The sequence below is a fragment of the Chanodichthys erythropterus genome, chromosome 12, assembly GCF_024489055.1.
Source record: "Chanodichthys erythropterus isolate Z2021 chromosome 12, ASM2448905v1, whole genome shotgun sequence".
NCBI lineage: Eukaryota > Metazoa > Chordata > Actinopteri > Cypriniformes > Xenocyprididae > Chanodichthys > Chanodichthys erythropterus.
The window spans coordinates 549,957-567,639 of record NC_090232.1 but is presented as its reverse complement, the minus strand read 5'-3'; the positions used below and the strand labels follow the sequence as shown (position 1 = coordinate 567,639).

The following is a 17,683-nucleotide window of genomic DNA, read 5'->3' as shown; positions in this document are numbered from 1 at the left end:
GAATGATTGCAAGGCGGTTTCACAAAGAAAAATAAATGCTGGAAGTTACAAATACAATATTTAAATGTTACATCGTATCATTTCAGTACTGATAGTTCCCAGCGTTTTCGGTTTGTGTACGGCGCCTGCGCAGTGCGCACCAGAAGCCTCGCGTCGCGGATCTGATTGCGTCATATGACGCAGCGTCGGTTTGCCACGTCGGTCTGCAACTGCAGCGCGAGGAACTTCTGCAACTTTGTGTTTTGCATTTTAAGGCCGTTAATAACGAGCAGCGCGCGACACACACACACACTCTCATCAGAACTCATCACTCCATCATTACTCCAGAGAGAGAGAGAGAGAAACAAATGCGGTTGTTACAGAGTTTCGGAGACTGATGTCTGCGCTCATGATTGGTGTGCGGTAAGTGCTGCTTTAATTACTGATTTAAGTGTTAATCACGTGTTCAGTCATCGTTTACAGTAATGAACATCAGATCGATATTCATATAGTTCAGTTAGTTCAGTTTCCAGCTGCAGACCAGACTTTGTGTTTATTTCCTGTTTGTGTGTAAAGTGTGTGTGAGTTCATGTGTGACTGGAGTTCAGCAGATAGTCTGGCTGTAGTTTAGTCTTTAGTCTGGTTAGGGTGGATTAAGTCTGGTTATGAGTGTGGATAAGGTGTTAGTCTGGTTAGGACTGTAGGTTAGTTAGTTAGTTAGTTAGTTAGTTAGTTAATGAGTGTAGATTAGGGTTAGTCTGGTTGTAGTTTATCAGTCTAGTGTTGGTAATCTGCAGTGTTTGTGTGATTCGGCTGTTATCTCCTCGAGCAGCTCCGCAGGTTTTCGTGTTCTTCACTCCGAGAGTTTAGTGCTGTTTTCTTCTCACACACTTCAGCTTCACTGCGCTTTAACTTCCTCTTTTGGTGCGACAGTTTACACCGAAAAACTGCTGCTTTGTGTCAGAAGATGAAGCGTTCATGTATCAGACGAGTGTTGCCAACTCTGACCTCTGACCTGACTGTGTTTCAGTGGGAGTTGATTGAATTGATCCTCTGTCATGTGGTTTCTCTTCATGTTGTGTGTCAGTAATGCAGTTGTTCTCTGGTGATCTGAACAGGCTTGTGTTTCTCCCGCAGTGGCCGGGCTGCATTGGGCCGAGACGTGAGGACGGTGTCGCAGGGAGCCGCTGGTGGACATGCCCGGGGGCCGCAGGGGTCCCAGTAGACAGCAGCTGAGCCGCTGCGCTCTGCCCTCGCTGCAGACACTGGTGGGCGGCGGCCTCAGCAATGGGGCGGGGCTCAGGTGCAGGTGAGGCGCTTCTCCTTCTTTCATTTGATTAATGTTCTTCATCATGAAGTTTGATTATCGAACTCTGCTGGAGTCGCACTTGGAGTATGCAACACTTAAGCATCGTAGTCAACACGCTGATGCATCCGGTGGGTTTTTAAAGAAAGAAAACAATGATTATGTGGATATGAAGTTTTACCTCAGCTTAAGATAGTCCCGGACTAAAATGCTTGTTTGAGCAGTTTTAACTGAAGCAACTTGCACCGACAGATCTTAAAACATGTCAGTGTCATAGTTTCGTCTCGATGCACACCAGTAACGCTTTTGTCTACTGTAAGTTTATAAAAGATACTGAAATATCCTAATTGAAATTTATTTATTAAGGATAAACCCCTTGAGATGTAGCATCTCGTTTTCGAGGGGGTCCCAACATTCAAAATTACACGGTCTTAACATACAAACATCATGAAATTATAATTAACAATACAAACACAACAACACACACACACAGAAACCACAACACAGTGACAGTCTCAAGGGTAACATGTACAGTCGATCTTAAAATAAGAACTTAAACATTATTTAAACCATGTAATGGATCTAATGTCTTCAGGTAAATTATTCAATCCATTGGTGCTTGAATTGAACTAAGATCTAATCCTGGCTTAATTTAAGCCCCATCTGTGAAACCCGGCCATATGGAATAAATGTGCATATCTGCATAAAGACGGAGGCGTTTCACAAAACAAACTGCAGATGCAATTAATGTCTAAATCTTGAACCGCGTTATCTTTACACACTGATGCATGTCACATGTCATGATTACCACATGACCGTGTTTTTATGGCAGCTCTGACATGTGAACGCTGTCACTGTCTGCTTACGCTTCAGGACATCATTTCAAAGCAGCTTTACAGAAATTCATCATGATGATGTTCATAATGTCATTAAATACATTATTACAGTCATTCAGCGATGATAGAAGTCATGAACGGCTCCAGTTCGTAAGAACATGGAGTTTGATAATCTGTGTTTGTGACGTGAGAAGAACTGCACTAGTTATCTGCTGACTAATTATTGTCTGTTAGTACACACTACTGTACAGTTAGTACACTCATTAGTTATTAATACAGCCAGATTTCACCTGACCTGCGTTCGGTTTCTGTTTCTTACTGACCGCTGATCCAGATCTGACTCGTTCTTAATGCTGCTGGAAATGTGCTGTTTACTGTCAGCTGCCAGTGTGGTGTTAATATTTTAGCCTGATTGTGGCTAACAGGGCTTAGTCTAAACCAGGGTTAATTAGGGTATGTAAATATCTCTTATAAACATCAGTAGAATAAAAGCATTACTGGTGTTCATCTTGAGACAAAACAATGACACTGACATATTTTAAGATCTGTTGCTTTCATTTAAAACGGCTCAAACATGATTTTCAGTCTAGGGTTAGCTTAAGCTTCGTCTGTGAAACGGGGGGGCTAATGACCTAATCTGAGTTCTTAATTAGTAACCTAACCAGTGTGGCTTCAAGAGTCGAGTCCGCTTATTTCTGCAGTTCAGAACGTTTCAAAGCAGCTTCACAGTAATAAACAGGAAAATAACAGAATCGATGATCTAAACTTCGTCAAATATGAGACGCATTCAGATTGACGTAAAGCAGCTCTAAAAACACAATAAAATCATTATTCAGATCAAGTTTTGTTCTCATCTGATAGTGTCAGTGCGGTTAAAGCTATAATATAATAAGTAGGGTTGCACGTTATATCACACCAAAAATAACATTGAATTTAAACGTGATTTTTAGTGCGATTATGAAATCGCAAAGGCTGCGATTTATTTATTTTTATGCGCAGCTTGTCAATGAAGTATGGCTCCAAATGCTGATCCATCTGAAAGCACTGCGAGTTTGAGTCGCTGATAATGTGTTTGACAGACATGAAAAGCATTTATTAACATCTTGACCAACAAAAGACAACATTTAATAACATGTTTTTACTCCAAACGCACTTCATAACGACAGTTGAGCGTCCTTCTGTGAGATGAGATGATAATTAATCAAAGCGTTTCGATCTTCTGTTTATTCAGCTACAGCGATGTGACTCATGTTCTTCTTCTGCAGCAGGGCATATTTAGAGCTTCTGCGCGAGAGCGCCCTCTGTCTTTCAGATGGAGAAACATTTACTACTGAACACACAGCCGTACAGCTCTGACAAGCTGCGCATTAAATAATTGCTTTTGATTTAATCGTGATAAATCGTGCAGCCCTGATATTAGGTGTCTTTTAAACTAAGTGAGCCAGAGGCGACAGTGGCGAGGAACACAAACTCCATCAGGTGACAGAAACGGAGAAAAATCTTTGGGAGAAACCAGACTCATTTGCTGAGTGTTGATAAAGACGCTCAAACTGTTTCACTGATCCGTATTCTTCAGTAAACTCTTTTCTCTACCATCGTCCAGCTCCTCGTGGGCTGGAGAAGACCTGACGTGACCTGATGCCACTGACTGTTTTGAATATCAGACTAAAATCTACTGTTTCCTGATGGAGCGAGAGTGAAGAGACGCACGCACTGACCGTGTGTGTGTGTGTGTGTGTGTGTGTGTGTGTGTGTGTGTGTCGCAGGAACAGCAGTGCAGTGGGTCTGTCAGCTCCGCCCCTCACGGCCCTCATCACTCCAGAACCCGTCCGGCATTCCCGCATTCCTGATCTTCCTCTGGACAGTAACTTGCTGTTTGAGTCGCTGCTCTTCCTCTACCTGCTGGTGGCGCTCTTCGTTCAATACATCAACATTTACAGGACGGTGTGGTGGTCTTCATACAACCAGCCAACAGCCTCCACCTCAATGGTACACACAAACACACGAGTGGACGATAACAGAATAAAGTGATATTCCTGTTAATGGAGTATCATGGGTATTATGACTGTCCTGGACACACAAGGAGATGTTTAGCAGGATGTTCACGCTGATCTTTAGGGATCAGGAGCCAAAAATATAATCGAAGCACCATGAGAGTGTCGTAACGGTCGTCTGTGTGATTATATTCCACGTCTGCTGATGTCACGTGATGCTTTGTGTGAGAAAGTCAAGCTTATATTTCATTGTTACACCGAATTAATGGCTTGTGTGTGGAACAGACCCAAATGAATCATGTGATTTCAGAAGACTTGGAATATATAGCACTTTTATTACCGTTCCTGATACCTGACTCAGAACAGCGTGAACATTCTGCTAAACACCTTCTATCTTCCGCTGAAGAAACACATACGAGTGTGTGTAAATGCGTTCGTTTCTCATGATCGTGATCTCTAGCAGTTCTTTATGTGATGATAAAGATGTGAAATAATCTTTTTCTGTGTGAAGAACTACCATCTGATGGACTATCACCTGGCTGTCTTCATCACCGTGATGTTGGCCAGAAGACTGGTGTGGACCATCATCTCAGAGGTGATTCAGTGTCTGCACTGATAAACTAAAGATCACAGATGAGCTGTTAGCTGCTTCCTCTCTGTTGGGAAACCACAGAATTATATGATGTACATCACACTGTTTGTAGCTCAGAGGGAACGTATTTGCATGTGGCTTTCCCTGTGTGTGTGTGTTTGTGTGTGTGTGTGTGTGTGTGTGTGTGTTTGTGTTTGTCCACGATGTAATATAAACATGAGTTCACCAGCCAGCGGTGTAAATGGATTAATAAAAATACTAAATGATGTTTTTGTGAGAAAATAAAGGTGTGATGGTTAGGGTTAGGGGTAGGGGGAGAGAAAGTACGGTTTGTACAGTATAAAATGCTTTATGCCTATGGAAAGTCCCCACAATTCACAGAAACACGTGTGTGTGTGTGTGCAGGAGGAAGTTTGAAACAGGGTTTTTGTGGTCTGTCTGTCTGTCACATCATGGCATGACATTTGCATGATCATCATCTGTGTGTGTGTGTGAGTGTGTGTGTGTGTGTGTGTGAGTGTGTGCGAGAGCCTCAGGAAGAGTGTTTCCTCATGAAGATCTGCTGTGGTGTTTCAGGCGTCTCAGGCGTCTCCGTCGTCTCTGCTGCGGTACGTGGCTCTGATCGCGGCCCGTTTGATCCTGCTGACGCTGTGCGGCTGGATCCTGTGCTGGACGCTCGTCAACCTCTTCCAGCGATACTCCGTGCTCAACCTGCTGTTCCTGGGTTATCCGTGAGTCTGCAGGGAAATTCCAGTCACTGAAAGTCCCTGTTATTATCATGCTCTGAATGCCGCAGCTGAAGACTGCTATTGTTTTCGGCTGACTGTTTTCATTTCAATGACAAATAAGTTTGGAATATCTTGGCCTGCTCACGCTGCTCCATACATGTCAGTGGTTCTGCAGGTCCGGCACACCCCTTCCTGTTGTTCAAACATCACCAGATTTGACTCCAATCACGTTCAGTCCAGTCTTCACATCACTATTTAGATGTTTGGTGTTCATCAACCTAATGGAGATCAATCATCAGTTTGTTTCTGACATGTATGATCGTCACATTGACCTCATGTGTTTGATGACGGTTCTACATGCTGGTCAGAGGTTATGATCTACTATCATCAGAGATCATGTCTTCATAACAACCTTTAAGAAAATGAGATGTAATGAATCCACTCAGTGTTCAAAGAAAACCTTGTAGAACCATTTATCTGTTAGTTGTGATTAGATTTTGTGTCTGGCATTCGGCTCTTTATGAATTCAGTCGCTATCACTGAAAAATCCTCATCCAGAGGTCACAAATGGGTGAAGTTAAAGGCCGTGTGACGCTGGTGCTCTCGTACGTGTCCTTGCTGCTTGTTGTTGTTGTTGTTTTTTGTTGTTGTTGAGTAATCTTTGGCTTCTGTGTCTGTGGTTCAGGTTCGGAGTTTATGTGCCGCTGTGCTGCTTCCATCAGGAGGGTCGAGCCCAATCCGTCCCGCCCGACTGCAGCTTCTCCGAGCAGGACGGGTCCGACGGGCCTCTGCCGCGGCCCAAAGACTTCCTCACGCTGCTGCGCGAAAACCTGCGTGAGCAGTTCTCTAGCCCCGCCCACAGCCCCGCCCACACCTGCCCGCCGTCCCCGGAGCTGATCCGCAGCGAAGTCCAGGAGCTCAAGACCGACTTCAACCGGCGCATTAAAGAAGTGCTCTTCAACTCGCTCTTCAGCGCTTATTACGTGGCCTTCCTGCCGCTGTGGTTCGTCAAGGTGAGCCGGCGTCTGTCGTCCGGTCAGCTGTTGTTCAGAGCCTCGTATTTCAGGTTCATTCACCCTGCCGACAGAACGGTGATCGTGCAGTGGTTAAAACCCTACAAACGTTTGATTACCAGTCCAGGGGCCGTATTCACAAAACCCGATTTAGGAGAATCTCCTTATTTTAGGAGTCCTAATTTTTGCTCTCAGAGTATTTCACAAAGCATTTTAGCACTAAAACTAGCTCCTAAACCTGTAAAACGTTAGTAGTCAAGAGGACTCCTGAGTCACTAAGAGCAAATCACAAACAGTCCTAACCCACCCAGAGACACTGAACACCATTGAGACAACAGCGATACAGCCTTAGCTGCTGAACCTTTTCTTCATAAATGCAATACATTTTGATTTATAGATTTGAATCTACGATGAGACGGCAAAAAAAAATCTTTAACAAATAAATAAATATTGTCTGATTACCTGTGGCAAAGGTTTCACACTTACAAATGATTGAATCAGGGCCGCGGAAAGTAATTTTGAACAGGGGGTGCAGTGAATTGTTTTTTTTTTTTTTTTTCGACAAAAAACCTATGAGCCTATAGGCCTATTTAAAATACATTTTAAAAATAAATACATTGAGATTTACTACTTTATTGTCATATACACTTCAGTGCACAGCCAGCCAGAGTCTGAAACACACAGACATCAGCTCTCAGATATGCGCAATGCGCTATTAATCTGAAGCAGAAGCAGAATCAGAAATAATAGTTTAATAATCGAAAGAAAACGAAATAATTACTTTCATTACAATTTCAGATAGCCTATACATACATGCAACTTATTTAGATACAACAAATAATATTACAACAAAATATAATATTAATCAAACTTCACAATAACACTAAAACAATGCAATCGATTTGGTCAGCTGGCTTGAGTCACTGCACGTTTATGTCACACGCAAATCTATTAACTCCAATCTTTTTACGCACACCACAAGGAAATAATCTCTGACTATTTAAGCAATTTGTTTATTGAACAGTTCTCCACATCCATTACGCAAAGAACACATGCACAGTATAAAGCTTTCTGTCTCTCTCCAACCTTTTTACACAAACCACAAGGAAATAATCTCCGACTAAACGTTATTTAACAGTTCTCCACAACCATTACGCAAAGAACACACGAACAAAATAATACTCTCCATCTCCATCCCCACCACCTTACAAACATACTATAGTGTACTACTTACAATTGCTTGGCTAGTCAAAGCTGATCCCACACTTGTTGCCAAAGCAATAAATGTTACATGCGCGGCAGCACCATGCTCTTACCTGAGCTACATGCAGGCGGGGTGCCCTGGTTACAGGTGTCCAAATGTCCAAAATCCGTTTCTGTGACATATTTTCTCCTCATTTCTGTCATTAAACTATGTAATTTACTAGTTAGGTGCTGCCAAAGATGTATTCTGCATGGAACGAGCGGGACCTCTTTACCCGGCAACCAAACCTGCCTGCCTGACGTTGACAACGTAACTTCCGAACCTGTGTTGATTAGGCCTCAAAATATGAAATTAAAATCCAAAATATACGTAATAGCCTACGTGTGTCAAAATCATTTTCTAAAATATTCATAAGGAATTTATAAATTGTGCAAAATATTTCAATAGGCCTACATTTTTTTTTTTAATCTCCCTCTCGTCACTAGGGGGTGCTGCAGCACCCCCACTTCCCGCGGCCATGGATTGAATAGATTATAATATATATATATATATATATATATATATATATAATATATAAAGCGTATTTGGTGTGCTGTCTAAGGGGATGGAGGGCTCTGAGATTGGAATTTAGCCCAAACCCAAAGTTGTCTCCGTATCCCCAGCCGAGAGTGAGGAGCGGGATGTCGGAGGGATGCAGAAAACTGTTGAAGTGAGTCGACTCTCGTCTGTGTATATTCCTCCTCTCGAGCTGATTAGACTGTCTGAATGTGTTTCTCCCAAACTTTGTTTATAAAACATCATTTGTCACTTGAATTCTGCATTCTCCTGAGATACAGACATCCAAGAGGCGGACAATTAACTGTATAAACTAGTTTAATTAGTGACATTAGCCTACATTTTAATACCTTTATGGCAACATTTTATTTTGACTTTGGCAATATTTTTATTTAGAAATATTTATTTGAACAGGGCAACACTTGTATTTTTAAACCATTATTTTAATATGGAAATATGACACCTCATTCTACAATATTTCTATGATTAAATCGCTGACTCCTCCCCATCAGCCAATCACTGTGTGTTTACTCCATAGCAACGAGGTCAACCCCGCCCTTACTCTCAGCTTAAGACTTCAGTCTATTCCTTAGTAAGAGTTGGTCTCAGCAGATTTGTGAACAGGTTTTTAGAGAAAACTCTTGGCTAAGAACTTTTACTGCTATTTAGGAGAACTCTTAGTGGTGAGATCAAATGTTTTGTGAATACGGCCCTGATCTTTTAAGTGATATAGTTCACTATTGGAAGGACATTGGCTGTTTCCATCCACCTGTTTTTATGCAAATTTTGGGATAACACTGGATGGAAACACCAAGATAAAGTACATAAGAAGCAAATGCACTCAATTGAGGCGGATCCTTAATTTATCCGGTAAGAAGATGTTCGTAAACTATGATGGAAACACATTTACTGAATAAATCCCTCATAAACTCGTTACTTTGCCTCAGCAGAGGCTGTGATTGGATAACTGGACTAACCAGTGGACCAATCACATCGCAGCATCTCAAATGTTGGTTTGGTGGTTCTGAAATGTCTGAGTCAGTCTGTCATCAGAATGATTTGGTTTAATTCCCTCCAGAAGTGTCTCACACGATTGTGTTCCCAAACACCAGCATCCGAATGCAAGATCACATGACGGCGTTTGTGTTTCGTCTTACTCATTTATGATGGAGGAGAAAAGAGCTTGATTGAAGAAACTTAGATTTTAATTACTGATAATGTTGTTCTCTTGAATGGATGGAAACGCTGCTTTATTTGGAAATGTTTTATGTGAAATTCCAATTTTGTAACAAGTTAAATTTTTAACAACATGATGACACAACGAATGAAGTTTAATTTTGGGCTGAACTATGTATTTGCGTAAAGTTCACTTCATGTTTGTTTGTGTAAAGCTGACTTGATGGTGCTTTTAAGGGAATGAATTGGGAGGAGCAGATGTTACAGTCAAAGGTCACAGCGGTGTCACACAAACAGCCAATCGGATCGGAGCTTGTGGTTTTGACACTTTGCATGCGTGATGTTTTCCAGAGCACGCAGTACTACGACATGCGCTGGTCATGTGAGCATCTGATCATGGTGTGGATCAACGCGTTCGTGATGCTGATGAGTCAGCTGCTGCCGCCCAGTTACTGCGACCTGCTGCACCGCTCGGCCGCTCATCTGGGCCGCTGGCAGCGCCTGGAGCACGGCTCGTACAGCAACGCCCCGCAGCACATGTGAGTGTCCAGCACAGACTCCTCAGGTCTTCATAACAGCAGTTTATGAATGTGATGTCGTTCTTCTGTTGTGTTCAGCTGGTCGGACAGCACCATCTGGCCGCAGGGAGTTCTGGTTCGACACAGCCGCTGCCTCTATAAGGCCGTCGGGCCGTATAACGTGGCCTTGCCCTCCGACGTCTCGCACGCCAGGTTTTATGTGAGTGTCTGTCATTTCTCACCCTTAAACTCAGTATGATGTCATGAATGCAATAGTAAATGAATAATTCACTCCAGAACGAAATCTCTGTCTGTGGGTCATTGAAAACTCTTGAGTGCACTGGTTTATTCTGTGGAACAAAAGCGTTTTTGAAGAATCTCGTTCCAGCTGCTGACAGTGAATTACAGTGTGACGCTTCAGAAGATGGAAATGGTTTTTCCCCTCAAACCAGTCAAGCACAAACTCTGAGCCGTCGGTCGTGTCAATCACCAATCAAACGATGAATTATGGGATAGAACCTCTGAGTACTGTAGTAGTGTGTAGTACTGATGAAGGGTTTGTCTGCGACCGTCATCACGACTGAAGCGTTAGATCAGGGTTCGGCTCTGGAGGCTCACGGTCCTGATATACTCGCACTGAACCTCTTTTTCATTCTTCTCTTGGGGGTAAAAAGAAGGTTCGATCAAAGCGTTCACCGCGCTCTCCCAGCTCATGAGGTGCCGAGGCCTTTCTCTTTAATACCACAATGCAAAAGGTCTGCACTCTAAAATACATGTTATTGATTCGAAACAGCTGGTCACTGCCACTGAAACGTTTGTCCTTGAATCAAATCAATCAAATTTGAGTGCAGACCTTTTGCATTGAAGTTTGAAATATGTGACCAGCAGTGATGAATATGGTACGGACCAGTGGTACTTCAGAGGTGTTTAGCAGCCAGAATGAAAGTCCATTTTGGCAAGCTTTGACACTAGTTGAGTTCTGACGGTGTGTTCATTGATCATTAATGCTTCTTGTGTTTTCTCCGCTCTAGTTCCTGTTCCATAAGCCGCTGCGGATCCTGAACCTGCTCATCGGGATCGAGTCGAGCGTGGTCCTGTATCAGCTGTACTCGCTGCTGCGCTCCGAGCGCTGGAACCACACGCTGTCGCTCGGCCTCATCCTCTTCTGCAACTATTACGTGCTGTTCAAGCTGCTGCGGGACCGGATCGTGCTGGGCAAGGCGTACTCGTACCCGCCGGGCGCCGGCCTGGCCGTGAAGACGCAGTGATGAGACTGAACTCCTCTTGCTTTTGATACCGTCTATTTTCATGCAACCTTTGTATCTATTTAATAAGATAATATTTTATTTTGTATACTGTTACACACAACCAGAACACGGGGCATTACGTTTACGGCACGGTGTCGTATCCTCTCTCCCCACGAGCCGCGCAGGAGGGAGACGACGATGTTTTGTAGCCCTCGTCTCGCACGACGTCCAAATTCAGCCAAAGATTGAAAACTTAAAAAACTGGAAGAGCTAATGCTGGCCAATCACGAGGAAGGACTGGACGGGGCGGTCCGGTTCACTGAATGCTGTTCACGATCGTTTCCACTGTTAAGTATTACCTGTTGTGTGTCCACTTTGTTTCAGTCAATCTTTGTAGATAAACAGCACGACAGGATCGATTTTAAAGCTTGGGCAATCAGCATCCTCATTTCCTTCTCATGTTAACTCTGTGCCAAATCCCAGGGGGCCGTAGGCCATTTGCAGTGGGCGTGGCCACGTGAGCTCTGGGCGGAGCCCTGGACTGTCAAGCTTGCAGTATTTTACAAAACCGCTTTTGTTTCAAAGTGCCGATGACATCCAGAATAAATGACAAAAACTGCCTGAGTGCCTGTTTATCTCAGATCTGATCGTCTTAATCAAGATCAAAATCAGAAATGATCAAGAAAATGAAACGTATTTTTAGCACCTTGAAGATTTTCTTGACATGTTTGGGTTTGTTTCTTGTTTGATTGGGAAACTAGCTTAATTTGAAAGTGTGAAAAGCCTTAAAAACAGGCTCTGTTTCCATGATTTTCAGGTGAAATATGTTCTCGACAAGTGTGCGCAGTCTGAGCAGATTCTCACACATGAGTGGTGCTATTTTTTATTTTTTTTGCAAAAGCTTTTAATGTTTTGTAACAGAGGGCATTTAAAATCTCCATGATTAGTGCCATACAATGAATAAATGTCAAAGTGCCGACCAGGAGCTGATATCCACTGATTTACAGTGAGTGTGGATATCCGCAGTTCTGTCTCTCACCACTAGAGGGAAACAAGCGGTTGTAAAGCAGTGTCTCATACAGTAGTTCTCAGACATTAGGTATGCATGACTTCAGTACATTAGAGAAAACCAGCAGCTGCTTCAGTCCTTCAGCTCGGATCATTCCTGTAATGGTCACACTTTATATCAGCTGTCTTTAACTGTGTACTGTCGTAAAAAAAACAATTGTTAGGTTCAATGTACTTGTTGTGTTGATGTTGTATTGCAAACACTTGTGCTGCTATTCAGGTGGGAAACGAGTAGGGTTAGGACAGGTTTGGTGGTATGGGATAAATGAATATGCAGAAGTACAATGTAAAAACATAATAATTGCAGCGTATCAAATGATTAATGCAAGTACATAGTAGTTAAAGAGACTTGATATAAAGTTGGTCCCCTTGAATTTGTTTTTAAGAGCCTTCACATAAAAATGGGCATCAATGAAGAAAGATTCTTTGGCACGACCTTCCTTACTTTTGTACAATGTGTATTGTTTGGCTAAACAAGTGTCTTAAAGTGTTTTAAGCCAAAGAGTGTGTTAGTGAATGACTGTTCTTGTGTATTGCTGGACTGTGCAACTCTCCTGCATGAAATCAGAGTCTCTCGTGTGCTAATAAAGTGAAAGCAAAGCTGGCGGCTCCTCAGCCTTCTCTACAGTCCACGTAGTTTCCCTTGATCCAGTAGCAGATCTGGGCGAACTTGAGGGGAGTGATGCGCACCGCCACGTTGAACTCCTGAGGCGTCCCGCTGAGATCCACCCACTGGTGTCCGGAGAAGATCCCGATGACCTTACGCTCCCAGCGGCGGCGACGGCGGCTCCACATGCGGGCGTAGACTCCGGATCCGCTGGCACCCGGCTGAGCGTCGCAGCGCTGGTACAGGAGGTCGTAGGTCTCGTCCCCGGCCTCGCAGAAGCGGTAAACCAGCTGACCCGGACGGTCGTTGTCGAACCCGGAGAACTGCACCCGCTTCCCGGGCAGCTGCGTGGCCGAGGGGCTGATGCCCAGCTTCATGTGCCTCCGTTTGTGTGCCTTCTTCAGCTCCAGCAGGGCGTAGTCGTAATCCATGCCGATGTCGTTGGCGGTGCCCTTTATCCAGCCCTTCGGCACGTGTGTGCGCTTCACTCGGATCCACTGGAACTTCATCTTGTCTGGTCCGGTGCCGTTTCTGCCTGACGAATCTTTCTGCTGTGGTTTCAGGAAACCCACTCTCAGCCGCTGGGCTCCTTTCACATAGTTCTTGCCGTCGTGGACGCAGTGCGCCGCCGTCAGCACGTGTCGATCGCCCACTAGCGTACCCGAGCATCCGGTCGACAGCTTGACGGCGGTGGAGAAGGGGTAGTTCAACAGGAAGTCCTGCCCAACAATACTGAAGCGACTGTCGTGGCCGAAGATCTGACGTTTGGATCTGGAGCGAAGGGCAGGCGTCTTGTAGAAGCTGTTGGCATCAAATCTGTAAATGCCCACCGCCGTCTCGGTCAGCTGGCCGCTGGAATGCAGCGTTTCGTAGGACAGGAAGTGCCGCAGGTCCCAGTAGCTGGGCGCAGGCGCTTGCTTGTGGCAGTCCGGCCCGCAGGAAGAGGTCAGCTCCAGCTGAGCCGGCTGCAGGAAGTGAGGCGGCGGCCGTTCCTCCGTCTGCTGCGGCCAAACCACAGGCACACGCTGGACGGGCCACTGGGGCCGCTGGGACGCGCCGGCCGCACCGCAGAGGAAGAGGAGCAGAGCGGGCCGAAGCACGGACGCCATGAAGACACCTGAGATAGAAGCAGACACGTCTTAACTTCTGGCAGACTACTTAAAAATATGAGTGAAACAAGATGTTACAGATAAAGCTCTCCGAAGTCCCTCCGGCGGGAGTTCTTCTCTATATCAGTGTTTCTGAACTCCATCTCGAGTTTTCTTCACACTCTTCCTCAGTTAAATCATTCATATGCAAAATAAAGGGGCGGGGCATTTCCCAAACACCAATCGGAGCACATTGTGCTTTTCAGAAGGAGGGGCTTCATAGAGACAGGAACTAAACTGTTAGTGACAGACTGGATGTGCATACTATCCGCCCTAAATAGTATTGAAAATTACTATTGTCACATACTATTTAGGATGGATAGTACGCACGTTAAGACGCAGGCAGAGGCTGTGTTCCACTCCAAATTTTACTTCCCTCCGTCTCGTGGACTAAGATGTGTGTCATTGCATGAGTGCCCACTACTGGCAGAACTCGTGCATAAGGTTTAAATGAAACGCACTAAGCTCTTGATCACTATGGAGCTGATTTATTATTTAAACCCCATTTTCACTTATTTTTTCACTATTTTTTTTTTACGCGCCATTCTATATGCATATAAGTTGTTGGAGAAAATATATAAAATCCTAAAAAAATTTAAAAATGAGCTGTTGAAAAAAAATATTAATAGTATAAACTTTAATTGTGAACATAAGGTAGCTACAAGTGTTATGAGATTAAATCTCAATATATCATACACTTCAGTTAAGCGCAATCTGCTGTGATGTCACAATCAAGTTGAATTGTGGGATATATAGCTGCTTGAAGTGTACATGTGAAGTAGACTCGCTCCCTCTGTCAAAATCGAGGGGACGAGGGTCTGTCCATACACACTTCAAGAAGTGGAACGCACTTCAAAATGGAGGCAGGGATTCCCCGAGGGGAAGTGTTTAGGGAAGTTCACGAGTGGAACACAGCCTGGGAAGAGAGGAGCTGCAAGAATACGGGGAAAATGATAATTCAATTCACATCTATTTGTATAGCGCTTTTCGCGATACATATCGTTTCAAAGCAGCTTTACAGAGAATGGAGTTAGCAAATAATGTAATAATTTACAATCACTGTTAGCAGTTTAACTGAAGGTAGAAGCAATGAGCTCCTGGAAAAATGAATTACATATTAACAATAATTAGGATAGGATGATCCTACAAGTTCATTTAGACCATCAAAATATGAGGAAAATATTTTATATTTTTTAGTAATATTTTAAATTTGAGGGAAAACCAAAACACTAAACATTGGAAAAAAAAGCAAACACTCACTACAAGAGTATTTTGTGGGTTCTCTCTTGTTCTTGCACATATTCATAATTTCTTTGTACAAAAGCCTGACAAAAAATTATGTAAATAAACAACCGAGTCCAAGCAAAACTACACAATATGACTACAAAATCTTTATTGTAACATAATGAACAGCTGTTAAAGGCTGAGGATGTCAGTTTTTGTACGCCGGACATCACTTTTGGCCACGGCTGTCCTGTAATTCTGCAGTTAATGGGTTTCAGATCTCTGTTACTAAGGTCACAAAACACCCATTCTGTGCCAAAGGTCAAAGGTCTAAAACACAGTTTAACAGGTGAATCATGTAGAAGCGAGTGAAGCATTTACAGTGATTCTGTTTTTTTTTTTTTTTGTTCTCCAGGGACTGAATTCATGGAAATATTTCTGAAGGATGAGTGTGAGAAAAACCCGCTTCCATGACAGCAGTGAAAACAGCTCGAGACACAAGTGATATTACCATGGTTACTAAACAGATATCATTCTGAGCACGAGCTTTGTTACAGAGACTCTTTCACATCTTCATCACATGGACACGATTAACCCACAGAATCTCTGATTTACCTGCAGATCTTTATTCTACAGCAGATCAAACTCAAAGCTCAAGTTTATAAATCCTCCTCATGCACAGAGAGAGATGAAGAGATTCTCACCTGTTCGCGCGCGCAGGTGTGTCAGACTGAAACGATTCCAATAAAGCAAGATCAGTGTTTCAGGACAAGGATGAGACACTCCTCGTCGACATTTCTCCTCTCGTCTGCTGCTCGGTTCGCCCGTGTCTGCTCGGTTCTCCGCTCCGCTACAGTGAATGTTCGTGGGCGCGTCGCTCGCGCTGCGATCCATCCGATCACGTGACCTGAGATAAAAGAGTCTTCAGATCATCTGCGGACATTATGATTCATTCTTCTGCATGTTTGTTTTCGGATCTAGTGCTCTGATTCTCCTAGAAACCTAATAATCTCGTTACGTTTCATTGACTTTTTTTAAATTGACCTGCGTTAAGTGTAAATTAACCGAAACGTTTTAACAATGTTTAATTTTTATTTGCAATATATAAAATCTCCTTCAAACTGCGTGAAAAGCTTCTGTCCAGTTGTTTGATGTCTTACTGTAACTTTATGCTGGTTTTGCTGCAGTATGAATGTTTCGGATCACTTTTTTTGAGTAAATTTGAGATTCATTTATCACTGGATGTTCATTAAGTTTAGGGTTCATGGAGCACGTGTATCCACCGATGGTTGTTAATTTTGTGTTCCATATGTTATGGGTGTCCAGTTTGACCCATTCAGCTAGATATGCAGATCAGTTGCAAGCATGACGTCACATTGACAGGGTAATCGGCCAATCACAGCAGGGCGGAGGCACTTCATCACATTATTAACCTCCAACCATGAGACTATACATCTCCTTTCTCCTGTAGACTCATGGACTCATCTGAAACATCTGATACCAGTGTTTTATACATGATTTGTTCTTGTATTTCATAATGCTTTATATTATTTGTGTGCTTTTGATAATGTTTTCTCCCGTGTGTCGTCTACAGTATGCAAACAGCTGTTCGATCGACATGCAGTGGACGACAATGCACAATGTGACATATTGTATCCCATAATGCAGTGCGCTTGACTTGACCTTTCATTTTCAGTGTGATGAATCAACAGTAACATTGACCCGATCTCACTGTTTTAATCAGAATCAGATCAGGTGAAACAACCATTCTGATTTTCAGAATGATGCAGAGTAGTGTACTCCTGAAGAGTTTATCACTGCATACTACAGACTGATTCTCGAACTGCTCTATAAAGGGAACAGGCCGTGTGCAGCGCTCGTGCTCCGCCGGAGGACGCTGGCATTAACCGCAGCGCAGTGGTGGGCGACTCCGTCTGCAGATGAAAGACTCGTCTGTCTCAGAGAAGACTTCATGTCTGCAGACGCTTCTGGAATTCCCACTGACCGCCGAGACACTCGCACACTGATCTGAGGCCTGCTTTCTCAGCACACAGATCATCTCTGTGTTGTGTCCAGTGTCATCGCTTGGAGTTTATAACTTTATTTAGTCACATTCCAAACACATTTTCACCTACAGAAGAAGCTTCATGTGAGGCCAGATATAAGACCATTAAAAAAATCTCCTTTTGTTTTCCACAGAAGAAAGGAAGTCTGGAACAACATGAGGGCGAGTGAATGTGGAGAAAATGTTCATTTTGGGGTGAAATTGCTTCTTTAAAGCCATTTTCAATGCATTTTTGCAGATTTTTTTCTTTATGCAGTCATTGATTATCACTGGTGTGATCGTGAGAATGGCAGGAGTCACACTGAATCTCTGCTCTGGCACGAAAGCCCAAGTGAGGAGGTGAAACATCTGCGTTTGAGATGTGAGAGAGTCGTATGGAGTCAATGAGAAAATAGTTAAGACACCTGATGTTTGCCAACTCGA

The 17,683-nt window shown here is 43.5% G+C and overlaps 2 protein-coding genes across 3 annotated transcripts in view; one reads left to right on the top strand and one right to left on the bottom strand.

Annotated features, from left to right (window-relative positions):
* The first annotated feature begins 192 nt into the window (after positions 1–192).
* tmem39a (transmembrane protein 39A) lies at positions 193–11,169 on the top strand. The gene is made up of 9 exons (XM_067405158.1): positions 193–402; positions 1,117–1,288; positions 3,888–4,110; positions 4,627–4,710; positions 5,284–5,438; positions 6,121–6,448; positions 9,735–9,922; positions 10,001–10,121; positions 10,933–11,169. Exons 2-9 carry the CDS (start codon positions 1,176–1,178, stop codon positions 11,167–11,169), a joined length of 1,449 nt encoding a protein of 482 aa, XP_067261259.1. The 5' UTR covers positions 193–402; positions 1,117–1,175.
* A 1,642-nt stretch (positions 11,170–12,811) lies between these two features.
* Positions 12,812–17,683, bottom strand: part of LOC137033073 (serine protease 23-like) — a 16,817-nt gene continuing 11,945 nt past the window's right edge. For both annotated transcript variants that reach the window (XM_067405159.1, XM_067405160.1), the window contains exons 2-3: positions 15,900–16,102; positions 12,812–13,940 (exon numbers count right to left, since the gene is read on the bottom strand). In XM_067405159.1, the coding sequence (XP_067261260.1) occupies positions 12,829–13,940; positions 15,900–16,102 (1,315 nt within the window). In that variant the 3' untranslated portion in view covers positions 12,812–12,828. The remainder of the gene's footprint in view (positions 13,941–15,899; positions 16,103–17,683) is intronic.

Bases quoted from the DNA above. Each gene is read 5' to 3' on its own strand.
- tmem39a (XM_067405158.1), top strand. From the start codon at position 1,176: ATGCCCGGGGGCCGCAGGGGTCCCAGTAGACAGCAGCTGAGCCGCTGC. The intron at 1,289-3,887 runs GTGAGGCGCTTC...TGTGTGTCGCAG, and splicing joins GGGGCGGGGCTCAGGTGCAG to GAACAGCAGTGCAGTGGGTC. The intron at 6,449-9,734 runs GTGAGCCGGCGT...GATGTTTTCCAG, and splicing joins TGCCGCTGTGGTTCGTCAAG to AGCACGCAGTACTACGACAT.